This window comes from Melanotaenia boesemani, chromosome 18 (genome assembly GCF_017639745.1).
Source record: "Melanotaenia boesemani isolate fMelBoe1 chromosome 18, fMelBoe1.pri, whole genome shotgun sequence".
Taxonomy (NCBI): domain Eukaryota; kingdom Metazoa; phylum Chordata; class Actinopteri; order Atheriniformes; family Melanotaeniidae; genus Melanotaenia; species Melanotaenia boesemani.
In genome coordinates, this window is record NC_055699.1 from 22,544,641 (window position 1) to 22,562,463 (window position 17,823).

A 17,823-nucleotide genomic window follows, 5' to 3' on the forward strand; every position below is an offset into this window, starting at 1 on the left:
AAACTATACACAGCCTAAACATAAATTATAAACTTTAACCTAATCCCAGTCCCTCCCATGGCCCAACCCCTCCATTCTGTATCAGGAAAGTGTTCCTTTTCTTGTAGAGATTATAAGAATATGGTTATATGGTCCTTCACCCAAGGTTTGGATGCCATTTCAATGAAATAATACTCCCTAGGTTGATAATATACTTGGTTTTTAACTCTCATTCAGGTAGAGAACCAGTGCTATCATGAGTGTAATTGTTCCCATACTGTGTACTACAGTAGTTATCCGAGGATTCCACTAGGGGGTGCATTAGAGAACTCAGATAGGATAAAGTTGCGGAATTTGTTGGGTGGACACAAAATGACTTGTTATTAAGCTGTTATATATATGTTTTCACTGTGCAGTGGCACTGATGCATCGTAACGCTGCAGGTAATTTTCAAACTTGGTCAACAAGGTTGTCTTTGCAACTTTCTGTCATTTTTACCGCTTTCCACCCTGTGACCTTATCTGACCAAATTAGCCCCTTTAGGTTCCACTAAAGGCCTATTTATGAGCTACACTATATGAGCCTTCCATCAGTGTCGTGCATCGTTTACTGGGTTCTTGGCTCTTGCGGATGCGTCTCCTCAACGCAGCAAGTGGAGCAGTATCACTGGAAACTGTGGAGGCAGTGTTGAGCAGTGTAGTTGCCATGCAACCAGCAAAATGAGCAAAGAAGAAAAAGAAGCAATATTATCAATGGCTGCATAGACCACTACCGCCTGCTGCGTTGCCTCCTTTTATTTCTCTTTCTGAGAATGTACAATATAGTAATCTACTCAATTGTTACCATGTTTGCTTTTGTCTGAAATTGACGCTGGAACTCTGAGGTGAGCTCTAAACTCTGCTCAACCCTCTGGTGGCTGCCAAAGGATGGACAAATGTATGAGAGTAGTGACGTCCGCAACAAACATGCCTATGTAAATACGTATAGGGAAACTTAAATGAGCCTTTAAATTACAACGTATGCATGTTTAGCCTCAATTTCTGAGAACATGCACAACTTATGCTTCAAACAAATGCAAAATATGCAATACAGCCATGTTTAACACATACTTAAAAGCAATCATAGTCTTTTGAACTATTGTTGGACAATGGTGAAGCTTGAGTTCTCAGACCTGATTGGATAAAAATATTGCATCTAGTGGTCTTTTGACATTATTACAGTTAAAAGTGCCTCCTTCACTTCTTGCACTTGGTAAAATGAAAATATGTGTTCTCAAACTAGCTTAGTTACTCTATTTATAGTTTACCGTTCCCATCCAAGGCTCTGAACTGAAATCAACAGAAGAATTGCTGTTAACTACAAAGAATAACTACCAAGGTTATAGTGATAATTTCATATGTAAACTAAAAGCACTCAGACAGCGCAAACTATCGGCAAGCCATTGTACTTATTATTATTTTTCAATTTAACTTTTTTTTTTGCCAATGATTGTGATTAGGGCTTGGTTTTAAAAAAATGATTTATGGATTTAAATCGAGATCTTAGCACAAAAATCAAACAAGTGCTTGCCTTAGCATCAGCTTCTCTTGCTTTCTCTTCTTTTGCTTTATTCACCAGTGTGACTTTACATTCATATGTAAAGTATTTTGCAGGGTAATACTGCTAACATTAGCAGCTAAGGAAATTAGTGACAATACCTAGCCCTTTGTGAGCACTACTTTTCAGTTAAAAGCTTTAATGGCAAAATGATCCCTATCTCCCCGTAATAAAGAATCCTTCAGAACATTTCTGGATCCAGACGGTGATCCAGATCATCCTCAAAATCTAATCACTTGTTTCTTATTCCATTTCTGAGATTTTCTGAAAATGTTATCAAAATCTGTCCATAACCTTTTGAGTTATGTTGGTAACACACAGACAGACAAACCAACATGCCGAATACATGACCACTGCCTTTCAGAGGTAAAATAAAGCGTCCAGCACATATGAAACATACTGAACTGTAAAGATTTAAAATCCACATGAGACCTCTTGTAAATGGTTTTGGTTGGATGGATCAGGATCTAAGAAGCTGAAGGGGAACATAGTGTGTGAGTGTTTTGGCTCATCTGTCTTCAAAGCTAATGTTTTTTTCCCTGTGTAAAGTTTGTGTATTGGAGCGTCCGTAGGTCAAAGATTTTTATCTTCCTGTTTGCAGGTTCAAACCTCCACGTTACAGGTTGCTGTTTTGCGCGATCGCCTGGTTTCTGATTCTGCTGGATTTCACCTTTCCTGCCTTTGGACCTACCATCGAGACCTCCGCATATCTGTTTATATCCAAGTCTCTGCTCTTCCTCATCATCCTGTCATACTGCGGCATTCACGTCCTCCTGGTGCTGAAGCAGCCGGGGCCCGGTGACGGGGGCCGGAGTGCTGAGAACTGGAACAGCATGAAGAAGAAGGCCTTTAAGGTCATCATGATCACACTGGTTTTCAACAGCACCACACAGCTGCTGCAGATCATCATGCTGTCTCCGGCGCTGCTGCGCGCATCCCTGATTTTCATCTTGCGGGTCACGTTGGTCAGCCTGGCAGTCAACATCTTCAGCAGCTTTATCACCCCCCTGCTGTACCTGCACAGAGCTGGAAAACTGCCCTGCATCAAGTTCTGACCTTTTATAGCACCAGAAAAACTAAACCTGCCTCCACTGATCATTTTATCGGCTTTAAATGTGTGTTTTCAGGCTTCCTGAAGTCTGAGTCTGGGTTTCCTTTTCACCTAACAGATTTTTAGAAGTTTTTTCTCCTTATTTATATTCTGTTTGAAGAAGTCGTCACAGCACTTCCTCTGTGACACCACTCTGCTTTACGCTTCAAAGTTAGAAATGAACAGCTCTTCAACTAAAACACTCATTTGCAGAACACCATGAAGAGCATTATTCATGTCATGAGCTGAAGCCATAGGGAAAAAAAAGCGTCCCCGGGGACATTAGGGCCGCAGCTTTATGTAAGACATCTAAAAATGCCGTGAGGCGCTGGGCTGCGCGTGGCAGCGAGGATGAGCTCCGACACTTCACAGGAATGAAAACGCCGTCGTGTTCGCGGGCCGCTTTGATTGTTGAGGTCAAACAGAGAGCAGCAGGTTCACCCAACCTCAGATCTTCACATGCATCCTGCCGCCGCGCACACTCCTTCACTCATTGATGTTGCTGTAACATGATGTAACAGCGGGCCTGGATAGCTCCCGTGGGTGCTGGTTAGTCGACTTTATGGACCGCCACAGTTATCTTCAAAGACTCTGAGAGGAGGAGGGCTGGTGGGTAGGAAGAGGAGGTGTTAAAAGAAATGAAAGAGAGGAGAGCAGTGAAGAAGCCATCATCTGTTTGATTGACAGGAGTTATAGAGAGGATTCTCCACCTTGGCTCTTTCTAAAGGTCATTGAGATGAGTTTATTCATCTTTAAATGATATCATATCAACCTGTTTGTAAAGAGAATAAGAAGTAGAATTTTTGCCACTTATAAAAACTGAATCATCCTTTTAAAGATGAAATTAAGGCGAGTTTGAATGAAAGTTTGAGCAGCAGCTGCAGAAACCCACAGAGCAGTTTTCCTCCTCCAGAGGCTGATTTATCTGTTTGACTTGCTGCTGCCGTTAATAAGACGCACCATCATTCAGTAATTCTGAGGGTCGGTGAAGAAACACACGTCTGCAGTCCACTGAGGATTAGATAAGCAGCCGCCAGACTGCACAGACAAACATTTACAAAGAGGGAAGCTAATGGGAAACGATAAACGTAACTTTCAGTTGGATGTAGTCCATGTTGCTGTCAGTGGGAAGGAGCCAGTTCAGGATTAACGAAGACAGTCGAACATCTGAGTCTTCCTCCAGATGTTCGCTGAAGACATATCACCAAAACGTTGGTGTTCTCCAAACATTTAGCTTCGCCCTCCAGCATGAACACCATCAGCAGAGTGAGTTAGGGATGTTCGGTGAGTGACAGAAGGAGAGCAGCTCAGAGTTTAGGTTGAAAACTTCAGAGGCCGTGACAGGTTAGCTGAAATCCTTTGTCAGGTGATGCTGCAGTAAAATAAAAAATCAGGACTTAAGTTTTCTGTCCATGTGGAGTTTTCCAATGATTCTCACTGTATATTAGGGGTGTCAAGACCTGAAGTCTTGTTTTCAGGTATGACTGAAGCAGATGAAGTGAGCAGATAAATCAGTGAGAGAGCTGGAGAGAAAACGATGAATGACAAGAAGATAAGTAGAGGAAATAGGGAGAAGAGGAAGTGAGGAGGAAGAGGAGGCGCGTGGCTGAAAACCACAGAGTTCTTCTGTGATGAGTGTGTCTTTGATCAGCCTGGTAACTGCCCACAGACCCTCTCTGGTTCTGGGTTTTGTTTTCCAGGCCTTTATATTCCTGCTGCTGCTGGTTGTTTCTGTCTTTGTGGGGACCATCAAACATGAAGCAGTCTCTGGTCTGAAACAACATCTGAGTCCTCAGACAGGCCTGGAGATCTGAGCTAGAAACCCAAACAGTCTGAAACTGATCCTCACAGAGGCTGAGATTCAGATACATGCACACATGCCAGCTTTAAGCTGAACACCACAGAACAACAAGAACAAATTAAAGTCAAACACTCAACATGTGCTCCGACACACACACATAAACACACCCATCCGAAGCAGCAGATTATTTCTTGTATGTGTGTAAAGGAGGAAAAGTCACGTTTAAACATCAGCACAGACACTGATTGAAAACCAGTTTGAACTGGTTTAACGGCAGCTCATACTAATTTATTCAAAATCTGTTGGTACCAGGACCAAACCAGTCCAAAAAAGTCCATCCCTGATTATAGATCATTGTTAAAATCCATACTGTTCCAACAGCAGCTCAAAACAAGTAGAAAAGCTTGTTTAAAACCAGTTTATACCAGTCCAAAGGAGAGCCCAAAACCAGAACCAGACATGTACAAAAAAGTCCAAAACTAATCGTACATCCAAGTTCAATCCCATGTCTAACACCAGTCCAAAACGGACCCGCTGGTAGCTCATAAACAGGACCAAAGCAACTTCAAAACCTTTCCTATATTGCCCAAATTCAGGACCAAACCAGTCCAAAATAATCCCAAATATATCTGGTATCATTCTGCAAATTATGTCACAAACCGGAACCATCAGAATCATGGTACCATCCTTATAAGATGAGACAGAAGGCACGTTCTCCAAGCTCGGGTCCAAAACCATCTTCAGTTCTCCAAAAACTGTTCCCTGAAACCAGAACCAGATCAGCCCCCATTCATGAAGGAAGTCTGGGTTAATGAGGAGATGCTGAGATGGTCTGGACGCACATCAGAACTGGGACAAGTTCAAGATGTAAACAAATGACCATCCCATTCCGGTTATTTATGACTTTCTTTCTGGTACAGGTGTGTGGTGGACTCTTGATGGTTCATGTTTAGACAAGATGAGGTCTGATTTTCTCACAGTTATTTGGGGATTTAGCAGATTACAGCTCGACTGCAGACAAACCCTGAACGTGCTTGTTTCATCTTTCTGCTTCATTTTTCTCTCTGGATGTTTCAAAATAGATCAAGTGGAAAATGAAATGACTCTGACCACAGGAAACAGTGTGTGTTTGTGTGTGTGTGTGTGATGACCATATGGATGTAATGATACTTGCCTCACAAACAGATAGGATTACACACACACACACACACACACACACACACATGCTTATAATTATACTTGTCACTCTGGATGTCTGATTCCTAAAAGGACGAAGCCTGGTTTTGTCTCATTATTTTTATTTATTTATTTATTTATTTAGTTAGTTAGTTTATTTATTACTATATTTTGTTGATGCTGTCCACATGTCCTGTTAAATATTGTTAGCTTTTATGTGCAGACACAAGCAGCTGTAATTGTTTGTCACATTTTTCCAAGATGTCAGATCATTTTTAAAGATTTTTGTTCTCACAGCTGTTGTGTTTAACTGGGTTTTTGGGCAACAGATGGTTTGAAAGCTGAGACTCTTCAGATATGATTGAAGCTTGTTAGATACTCTGCAAGAACAGAGAACTTTGATCTTGTTGTTGAGGGTACGAGAACAAATTAATGTTGCAGCCCAATGTTGGGAGTTCTTGCAGCTTGTTCTTGAAATATCAGCTAAGCAGAACTTTGCAGCGTCAATAAAGTTAGATTTTTTTGTACATCAGCCGGTTCTGAACACCATCTTCTGCTCATCTGATACTGTGTGTCCAACGTACGTGTTTATTGTAGATCATGTGTATTGCATATTGTGTGTATTAATGTCTGTGGTTTTCGGGGGTGATGATGTAGATGTGTGCAACTTTCATGAGTGTATTTTTATGCAAACATTGCTAACATGATGAAACTAATTTTAGACACATCTCTGACAATAAAGTTGTATGATATCAAATAGTATCGTATCATAAAGTTATTTTGCATGGTTAAATGAAATGTTGAGCGCCAGTCTTTATGTCTGAAAATACAGAGCTCTCCCCTTTGTTCCTATTGGAAGCCTTGGTTTGATCCTGGCGTTGGTACTGCAGCCTGCTTGATGAGCTTGATGAGCTTTGGCGATTTTGGCAGCTGGAGGGGAGCTGTAGCTCCAGTTTATCCATTTGGATGGTAGTGGTGGTTTGACCTGTGCCAGTGACCTGCTGTGCATGGCTGCCTCTGCTTCCTCTTGCTTTTAGGACCCAGGGAAACTCGTCCTAGCTCTGGCTGGATGTTATGGGTTTGTGTGAAGCTGTTTGTGACTTTATGATTGTGGTGGTTGTAAACTTTTAGCTATGCTATGTTGTGCTTGAGAGCCTCAGCTACTGCACCTGTATGTATCACCATCTCAGTTATGAACCACTGATCAATATTTTAAAACAAAAAGACAAGTAGTTAAACTATTAGTCTGAAAAATAATCTTGTCAGTGTGTTCCCACAACATCGCCAATGAGTCGGCAGCTTTGCCTCATCCTTCCTAGTGTCTCTTTCTTCTGTCTAGTGTACATACAAACATTCCTGATTAGAGATTTCAGGAAATAAGCAGCTGTCTTTGCTTGATTGACAGCTCAGTGAGCCAATAGGAGCCTCATGTTGTGTCCACAGGATACAATAAGTGACCAGAGAAAGTTCTCTTTAGTAAATGGATGATGTTTGGGTTGAGGTCTGTGAACAGGTAACCAGGACCAACACAGAGGTTTTTAGGTGAGTTTACACCAACTTTGTTCACCATCTCTGCAGAAATGAACATGAAAGAACAGCAGAATACCTTTAGTTAATTCATTGTGGGAGTTTTGACGCTGCTTTTTACAACATGTTTCTCTGGAAACATCCCGGTGGGAATTCTGCTCTCTGTTGTTGAGTTATATCAGTTCAGTAGGTGGTCTATTAATGTAGCCCACTATGAAAAATGTTCTGGACCACCTGTGAATGTGTCTTAAATCTATCCTGATTGTGGTCATGCCTGTTTTTAGGGCAGTCCACATGTGATCCCGTCAGCCAGAACATATTAAAACCTGCTGTTCCTCCAACATGTCCAGAAATAATTTGTGTCCTCAGTGATTTCATGTCACCAAGAAACTTAGAGTGTAATTTGTCAGCAGTGCTGGACTTCCTGCAGTTTGATGTTGAAATTAAAGCCATCGATCAGAGTTTGACTTTTATTAAAGTTTCCTCAGGAGATGCTGTGTGTGTGTGTGTGTGTGTTAATTTTTGCTGTTATTGCTCTGTGATCAAACTCTTTCTGTCCTGCTTATTTCAACTTCAGTGAAATAAAAGACATTTGAGTTGAACTCTGAGTTCAACTCAAATGTCTTTTAAATATCAATTATTGATCCTGTTTCTTTTAAGGATAATAAATACCACAGTTGAGTCTTCATCCACATCCTAAACATTCATTTTACATTCAAACACAACATTTAGAGCAATATCTGTTAAAATAAACAAAAAAACAAAAAAACAAAAAACAACAAAACATTCTCTTTAGATCAGTTGAAAAAAATGTTAAAGAAAGAAAAAAAACCCACCTTCATTCACTTTTAGGGTTTTATGTGTCATGATATTATAATTAACAATGATTTGGTTCTTGTCTTAAATTCTGTTTCAGATGAACAACACATGACAAATTACAATATAGCCTAATTTGTTTTCTTTACATTCGTTAAATGGGTACATCAGCATCAGATGTTGTCAAATATCTCCACATGCTCCATGTGCCCTGTACGTTAGCATGGTTGTTAGACATAGACTATGCAGCACAACATTACTTCCAGTAGTTTCTACGTCTAGCTTTGCATCCGTATGCTCTTTAAACATGGACTAAAGGACACAGAAGATAGAAGGCTCCATCTGTTTGTGTAGTCAACATAGAGCAGAAATGAGGCTGGTGTGTTAACACAATGCCAAGGAGGAAAGACATCAGCATGGACCTTAGAGAAGCGATCTTGCTGCCCATCAACCTGGGAAGGGTTATAAAGTCATTTCCAAACTATTTTAAGATAATCATTTTATATAGAGAAAGATTATTTACAGGAGGAAAAGATTCAGCTGTTGGTCTTCCCAGGAGTGGACGTCTCAGCAAGTTATGTCTGACATGAGACCAAACAATGCTCAGAGAAACTAAAAAAGACCCACAAGCTACATCTCAGAGTCTCCGGGCCTCGGTTAGTATGTTAAAAGTTCAAGTCATGCTCAAGTCAGTAGTATTTAAAAGACTGAATAAGTATAGCTGGTATAGGTGCCAGTGGTTCAGGTGGTGGAGCGGGTTGTCCAGTAACTTGAGGGTTGCCGGTTCGATTCCAACTCCCCCAGTCATCTGTCGCTGTGTCCTTGGGCAGAACACTTCACCCTTGAAAAGCACTATATAAAATCTAATCCATATTGTTTGAAAAAGTTCCAGGAGAGAGACTCTTCTCTGTAAGGTGCAGCTTTGCTCACATCCTCATATTCTCTCATCTAAAATTTTTCTGACATTCATATCTGATTTGTGATTTTCTGCCTCCTTTACTCAGCTAGTTTTTATCTTCATGTCTGATTGTTTAAATGACACCTTGGCTCATCATGTTATCACGAAGGTCTGCTGCATCTGTGTGTCTGCAGTTATGTGCATGTGGAGATGATTTACGACATGTGCAGCAGTCTGGGACCAAATCAGGACAATAATATCTTCTCCTTCATCTCTTCCTCTGAGGACATTCATGAATCTTTAGCTGGAGTTGGTTCTGGTCTAATTGTTTATCCTCCTCCTGGTTCAGATTCTCTAAATGAAATACCAAAATATGTTGTTTGATCTGCCGCGTTTCCCACATAGACTTTGGCTGGTTGCCCTGATGCTGTTTGCAAGAAGGGATTCAGTCACTGGTCACTTTATCAGGTCCACCTGCTTGTTAACATGAATATTTAATCAGCCAATCACATGGCAGCAAGTCAGTGCATCTATTCATGTCGATGTGGTGAAGATGACTTGCTGAAGTTCAAAGTGAGCATCAGAATGAGAAAGAAAGAGGATTTAAGAGACTTGAACAGTGTTGTTGGTCTGAGTATTTTCTGGGATTTTCACCAACAACCATCTCTAGGGTTTACAGAGAATGGTCTGAAGAAGAGAAAATATCCAGCGAGCAGCAGTTGTCTAAACCAGAATGTCTTGTTGATGTGTGGCCTTTCAGAGGAGAATGGGCAGACTGGTTGGAGATGGTAGAAAGCAAACAGGAACTCAAATAAGCACTGGTTCTGAACCAAGGTCTGCAGAACAGCACCTCTGAACACACAACACGTCCAACCTTGAAGCAGATGGGCTACAGCAGCAGAAGACCACACCGGGTGCCTCCTGTCCGCTAAGAACAGGAAACTGAGGCTACAATTCACACAGACTCACCAACACTGGACAATAGAAGATGGAGAAACGTTGCTGGTCTGATAAATCTCCATTTCAGCTCCACATTCTGATGCTAGGCTCAGGATTTGGTGAAAACGTCATGAAAACATGGATCCATCCTGCTTTGGATCAATGTTTTGGGCTGCTAGTGGTGTCATGGTGTGGGGGATATTTTCTTAATACCAACATGGCCTGGTTTAACCACCACAGCCTACCTGAGTATTGTTGCTGACCATGTCCATCCCTTTATGACCACATCTTCTGATTTCCAGCAGGATAATGCACCATGTTGCAAAGTTCAGATCATGTCCAACTGCTTTCTTGAACATGACAATGAGTTTACTGGACTCCAATGGCCTCCACAGCCACCAGATCTCAATGCAAATCATAGATATACAGCCTAACCCTGCAGCAACTGCGTGATGCTGTTGAAGTATCTTATTCTCAACATTTCATAATTAGAGTTACTTAAAATACATAGATTAGAACTATACTTCATTGCAGCTGTGAGCAGACCCCACCATGGCATCCAGAGTCAGAAAGTACTCCACAACACTGTCATGTCAATATGGAGCAAAACCTATGAGGAATGTTTCTAACACCTTGTTCAATCGATACCACCAAGAATTGAGGCAGTTCTGGAGGAAAAAGGGGTCCAACTCGGCACTAGTAAGGTGGACCTAATAAGATGAACAGTGAGTGTGCTGTCTCTATGGTAACATTAGGGGTGTTTATCACTGCTCTTTAAAAGGAGTTGGATCTGTATTTAGTACAGTCTTATTCAAGGATGAAAAGGTTAAATTTGATGTGGTCTGATAAAATTCTTAACCTCAGGAATCACAACTTGTACTGATGCAGCCACTTAAACCTGCCTCTCCCAGTCAAAGGCCTGCCAGTTTCCAGCCCAGTTCAGCCTCAGACCTTAGAGAATCAGCTGGGAAGTGATAAACCCATGCATTCAACAGCTGGCTATTGTATGTTGCTGCTTCTCTGTTTAAACTTTTTTTTTATCCCTTCGAGAAGAACCTGCATCCTTCACAGGTGCATGTTGTAATATTCATGGGGAAACAGTCTTTATGGAAAGACCCAGATTTGCATGTGTGATGATGACCTGATATAAAATCCCAGGGTTTTTTCTCTGTGGAGGGAATTCCTGAACTAATTGTGTTCAAACCTCAAATAATGAGAAAAGCTTGTGATTCCCTGAAGTTGTTGATGATGGGCACTGAAGAAAATCCCTCTGCTGCTCTCTGAAGATGACTCCATGCTCAATAAGTCAAAGCCCTGATCCCATGGATGTCATCCCGCCCTGACTGACTCCAGTACCAGAACTTGAAGCTGCTGTTTTCTGTTTCTTGGCTTCTAATCAGAAATAATTCATGCTTGCTGACGCCACCCACTCTGCTTCTTCCTACTCTGCTTTCAGATGTGTCTGTGAATCCGGTTAAAGCCTCCCGGCTGTGGTCTTCCCTTTTTTAGCTCCCCTGATAAAAGACTTTTCTAAATCCATCAGCACTTGTCAGGACTTCCAGGTCACAGAGTCCTGAGCGAAGGTCGGGATGACCAAGACGGAGTTGGGGTGCTTCACTCTGAGAAATCATTGTCCTTCTGTGTCACTGTGTCGACTTTTAGAGATGCAGCTTTCTCATTCTGATGTCAGCATCCATGACGTCATTCAGGTTTGACACAAGACCGCAATCCTTACACAACACACACAGAAGTGGGTCAATGACTCTGGTCTGTTTGAAAACTGGTCCACAAGTTTTTTGAGCACATAGCTGAAATGATCTGATTCAACTCAACATTCGGGACACAGCTTCGTCTTGTTGAATGGCCCCTCTGCAGTTTCCTTTATTCTTATGTGAGCTGAACATTTGTAGAACGGTCCTGGAAGCTCGGGTTGAGGTGTTTTCTCTGCCGAGGTCTGTTTCTGTAAAAATATTCAGACTAGTTTTGACCACTTTAGCACAGGTGTATTTTAGATCCGCTTTTGGGGAATGGCTGCAGGATGATGCATTTAATATATCCCACAATTAACCACTCAGTTTGGGCAGGAAGGGGGGTGCAAACACCAACGCATCGCATCATGGGGATTGTGGCTTTCTAAGATAATTAGACACACTTGCCGCTATGTGTAGAGGGCCTCAGTGGGCAAAGCCCGCAAATTCACAAATCAGGGCCTCCCATCCAAGAACTAGCCTTTTTATTTTAATATGTTTACTTTTTAGCATCCTTTTCATATATAATTATTAAAGTATTAGTTTTATTTTGGTACTCAGTCATCATAAAATAAGTTCCTGGTGCAGTTGTGAGAAAATTTACCTCTCAGTCTATTTGCAAGTTGTGTGTCTGTATATTTAATCTATATGTGCATATAATCACCAAATATCACAATAACTTAAAGGAGCAAAAACCAAAACAAAGTGTGTAATGAGCCACACCTCCCTCTACCTCTTCCCACCGCTCGCCTTGTCCACAAACGAAAAGTGCAAACACACTGAGCACAGCAACATCCCCATTTTGTGGAACATAACCAATAATGTTTATGTTGTTACTGTCCAGGAGAAGAAGAGCCAGCTCAGAGTCAAACTGTAGCCTCTTTAGCTCTCATGGTGCTCTCCACTTAGAAAATACAAGGTCAGTGTTAATCCAGGTTCTGTTCCTTTCTTTATCCGATAACTTCTTTGACAATGACTGTAGTTTTTTTTTAGAGGTAATGTCGGAGGCTGGTCGTCCTCTGATAAATGTTTCATTCCTATGAGCTGCTATTGCTCGTTTGTTCCAGCCTTTTATAGGGAGGGAGGGTCGAGGACTTCGAGAGGAGAACCAGTGATTCACATGAACGTCCATGAACATGCGGCCGGACCGGCTGGTAAACACAGGGCTTGAGATCAACATTTTGGTGTGTGACGTCTCCAGATGATGTACTCCAGATGAAACTACACTTCTAGTTCTTCACATAATTCCTTCAATGTAGAAATGATGAATTTCTGCTTATTACCCCTAAAGAACATGATCTTTAAGTTATTTTGATATTTGGCGCTCAGTCTTTGGCTAACACGAAGAAAGAAACATGATACGCTGCAAGAATCAACCAACTAATTCTTTTCCTGCCTCCCATATGTTTGTAAAATGCTTGTATAAAGTTTCACAAGACACTTTTCTCCACATCATTTCATTAAAATGAACGAGGAGCCCTGCAGTAACAACTAGAACAAGCAAAAACGATGTTAACATGAAAAGCAGTAATTTGGACATTTGTTCTGTTGTTTTCCCACCAGTCAACATGCAGGAAGTGAGCAGCAATTCAGCAAAGCACCCAGATAAGAAATGCTGCTGCAGGAAAGATTCATCATTTAGTTGAAGCTCAACCCAGCGAGCTACAAGCCCAACCAAGCAACTAGATTTTTATTTATTACACCCAGAGCAGCTGTGCAGCAACATGAGATTTTAATGCAAATATTCCATCAAATAAATAGCTTGTTCCTTCACAAAGGAAAACAAGAGATTTCCTGGAGATGTGTGGTTGCTGTTTGTCTGCAGCATCACAGAAAAACCACCACGCTGAATTTTGTGTAACTTGGAGGAAAGTCGGAGCATTGGCAGAGAAAGAGACTATTAATCAGTTTCACTTGTGAAATACAGTTTTGGCTTTGCTGGAGGATATGATCTCTCTCGCGTTGTTTGGAAAAGTGAGCGTTGTCTGATATTATTCTGGGCATTCGCTTTGAGTGGGGAGAGCAGGAACATTAACACATCTTCTCTTCTCTCATTCAGCAGTGAAAGTTGGTTCAGATTAACCTGCAGGAGTTTCCCAACGCCTCCGTGAAGAGTTTTTCTGCTGCAGAGGAAGTAAATTTATGACGAGTGAATACATCTTATAATCACGGTGGTCTTATGTTCTGGCCAGTTCGTCCTACAACTGAGTATGCCCAAAACAAATTTTCACTTAGGAGGAGAAATTCCACCAATACTGAACAAAAAAAAAAAAAAAAAAAAAATCCCTGGATGCAAATCAGAACTACTAAAGTTAACCTCTGAGTTCAGCTATCCTGACAAGTTTGTAATTCAACCAATTCTATTCAGGGACAATAAATCCATTTAATAAAGTTAAATTCATCAACTTAATGAAAGCTTGAAGGAAAATACGTCTATTAAAAGATGTAACTGCAAACAAGGTGATAAACTATTGTAATGAAGTACATAGTCATCCTTGTAGTTGTAATCATTTTGAAAGAATCTATATGTGATCATTTTGACTCGTTGCCATAGCATGTAAATGGTGATATTAGAGAGTAGTGATGAATAAAACGACTAATGTTCTTTCAGATCCGATACCAAGTAAAATTAAAGCCAGTATCAGTGATACTGATTATCGTTACTTTGTAACTTAATGTGTTTGGAAATTCAGGTTTAAAGCAGGCTGAGGGTAGAGGAATTATTTGTTACATTTTTACAGAATATATATAAAGATATGAAGGTGTCAGGTGCGTTGGAGCAGGGACACATTGAAAACCTGCAGGACTGCGGCCCTTGTAGGACTGAACTGAGCAGCCCTGCATTAAACCAGCAAATAAACATCACTTTCACAAGATTTTTACATCTCATTACATTTGTGGTGTTGATGGGATCAGTTTTGGGAATTCTAATTATTGTTCTTAATGTAGACGAGTCTTTACATTAAAGTCTTCTTTCCCGTTAATGTTCTTAGGTCATCAAGTCTTGATGGAGTTACAGACTGATTTAAGTTTAACTCGCTTTTTAAAACCCATTTGTTCATATTGGCTTTTGGCACAGTATGACATGTTAAAACATTGATCCAGTTTTATTTGATTTTACTTTTTTTTTTTTTATTTAACTGTATTGCAGATTTTTATGTACTTCATATGCTACTTATTTTCATTGTTTTTATTTTAATGTTATTTTGCACTTTTCAAAGCAGATTATAAATAAAGTTTCAGGTGCAGTAACTCGTTCTTAACACATAACTAGAAGTTACTAGAAATACAAGTACAAAAGTAAAATACATGTACCTGAAAAATCAGCATAAGTTAGGAACCTGGTTATTGGATAAAAATAAGCACTGAGAACATCGTTCAGTCAAGCCAACGCCGTTCCTCACAATTTTAACACAAATCATCTCGATCAACACGAGTGTTAATCAGCCAGAGGAAACTCCCAAAAACATTTAGTAAGTCAGTGTTGTGTGTGTTTGTTTACAGGTGAAACACAACGGCCTCATTCAGGAGATGAACCATCCAACAGCAGGACGCGTTGCTGTACCTGGTCAGTACCAACACACATTCATCCCCGGCCCATCACCCATCACCCCGACCCTAAAACCCCTAAAAACCACCCAGTAGCCCAAAATGTTGTACAATTAAACATTACATGATAAAACATGATAAAATATAAAAACTAATTTAAAATAAATGCCCAGCTCAACTGTGAAGGGGAAGATTGCTCCGCAATGTAGAAGCAGCCACCAGAAACTCTCCGTCAGCCTGGATTTTAGCCTGGCTTTTGGAACCAACGGGAATCGGGTAGAAGACCTCAGAGCTCTAACTGGAGCATGCTGGTGCAGCAACTATGACAAATAAGATGGAGCCAATCCAACAGAAAGCCAGTGAAGAGCAGCAAGCACAGGGTCACATTAGTCCAGTTTATAAAAAATAATGACCTGATGATCAATGATCAAATCTTCTACTTGATTCAATCTTCCATCCTGAACACGGATGAGGTGGAGAGGAAAAACTCCATCAGGACCAGAAGGACGACCATCTGGGGGGTGGAGAGGGCAGGACAGAGTGGTCAACAAGCACCAGAAGTCTAAGCCAAAAATACCTGCTGTTGAAGAAGAAGAGAAACACACCTTAATGACAATAAAATGTCTCATATATTAATACATGGAGAGTAAACAGAGGAGCTCAGTGCATCATGGGACATCTCCCAGCAGTCCTGGCCTATAGCAGCAGAACTAATGTTGGTGTTGGTGACTAAGGGTCACCAAGCAAGATTAGACAAACTTGAAGGTAGGGAAATACATATAAATACTCAGACACACACTGTCCTCCCTCTAACCCTTCACCTCAGTCTGTGACAGCAGGCTATTGGATGACATTTTCCAGGAGGCCATGTTGTTTGCCGTGTTTGTGCTCTCAGACACACAGACTCCACTGGGACCCTCCTTTTGTGAATTTACCCACAAACAAATATTTCCCATTAAAACCACAAGATCCTGCTCAGCAGAAACACACACTCGTCCACAGGGACGTCCTGCTCGCTCGGTTTGATGGATCTCATTGTTTCTCACCAAGAGGAAGCTGTTTATCCACCGCTGTGTGTTTACAGTGTAATCTGTCTTCTGATGCGTGTGTGTGTGTTTAACCCAGCAGGAAGACATCCATAACCAGCAGAGGCAGGTAGGTGTGTGTTTGGGGCAGAGCCCGTCCATCCGAACATGTGCAAAACAGCATAAAACCAACCTCAACATAAACGCCTGGGGACTGGTTCAGCTGGGAGATGCTTGATGCTCGCTAGTTAACTAAGATGTTAAAAATCGTTGCAACATCATGATCTCTTCCAGTCATGAAATCCTGTTCATGTTCAGTAGCAAACTAATGAACGTGTCATAATTGAGCAGATTTTTCCAGAAAATGTAAATCAGAGCTGCTCCCTGAAGGAATACAGGTAGTATTACACACCAGATGTTTGGCTGCAGTTGTGGTGACTCTACAGTTAGATATAAAATAATACCTGACATAGTTTTCACACCAGAGAGCCAGTAACTGGAAAATCCAGGAAGCAGCCAAAACAAGTCAGACAGCTTTTCTTTCTTTCTTCTGTTTGCTGTCTGTTTTTCATTTTCTCACAGAAAATAGAAAAAAGGAGAGAAAATCTGACACTTAACCTCTGAGGGTTTGTCAGACACCAAAACTCTGCTCAGAGGTTATTATCCTGAAACAAGATCTTACAGCTGAACCAAAGTCCTGATACCATCATCCGTTCTTTACATTTTCTTCCCAGCCGCCTGGCTTTGTTGTAATCTTCTTAAGGGGTCTTGATTGATAGTTCTCCAGTTTTCTGAAGGTCTTGCAGAGTTTTTATTTGCATATTTTCTGCTTTTTCACTCGTTTTCAGTCCAGTCCTTGTTTCCTGAATATTTTGCAGGTTTTCTTGTTTTTTAAGCCTCTGAACTCTGAGCCAGTGTGTGTCATCACATATTAAATGCTCTCTAACTCCACTGAAAGCGGAGGCTTCGTCGAGGCGTTGTTCTGTTCTGCAGCAACTCTAGTCAACCAGTGTCCCACCAGTCGCGCCATGCAGCTTTTCAGAAACGTCCGTGAAGCTTTGTGATGTTTTGCTTCCTGAAAAATACGCAGCTGTTCTGTTTTTGATGCTTGGAAACCTCTTCAATCTAGAGCAGAGTGGATCATCCAGGCAGGAAGTCAGGTGTTGAAAATCAAAGTGGATCTGATCGATTTTACAAATAACACAGTGCAGACTTTGGATCGCATTATACTTCCAAACATCAACATTACGTCATAACCAGCAGCACAGACACAAAGCCGTCAGGTGAAAGTGGGTCTCATTTGATATTTGACCCCATGGACGATGGTTCATCTTGGAGGTGGAAAGTCACCATTTTGTACGACACTACACATTCCTATTACAAAGACGTGACTATAAAGCTCGTGAGACCCGGGCAGACTGGCTGATTTATTGGTCTCTTTAAAGGCCCATAAGTGCACCAGCTATAGCGCAATGATGCAATCCTGGATAATCCAGGCACAGAGACGTCCTGCTCAGAACACTCTGGGTGGGACAGGGTGCCAGGCGGAAAGCTCGGCATAGCCTCTCCGCTTTGCTTTCACAACACTTCTGCTTTCAGTGGAACAGAGAGGAAGGAAAAGGCCATAAAAACCAGAAAGAATTTTCCGTTGTAATTTTTCGGAGTAGTCCTACTTGTAT

The 17,823-nt window shown here is 41.2% G+C and overlaps 2 protein-coding genes across 4 annotated transcripts in view; one reads left to right on the forward strand and one right to left on the reverse strand.

Annotated features, from left to right (window-relative positions):
• Positions 1-17,823, reverse strand: part of LOC121628724 (NACHT, LRR and PYD domains-containing protein 12-like) — a 2,607,341-nt gene that overhangs the window by 1,059,169 nt on the left and 1,530,349 nt on the right. The gene's annotated exons all lie outside the window — the stretch shown is intronic.
• Positions 1-17,823, forward strand: part of sugct (succinyl-CoA:glutarate-CoA transferase) — a 106,819-nt gene that overhangs the window by 78,175 nt on the left and 10,821 nt on the right. For 2 of the 3 annotated variants that reach the window (XM_041968059.1, XM_041968060.1), the window contains exon 13: positions 15,075-15,138. In XM_041968059.1, the coding sequence (XP_041823993.1) occupies positions 15,075-15,138 (64 nt within the window). Of the gene's footprint in view, positions 1-2,176; positions 6,440-15,074; positions 15,139-17,823 lie in introns of those variants that run through there. The other variant, XM_041968061.1, reaches the window with a different exon arrangement.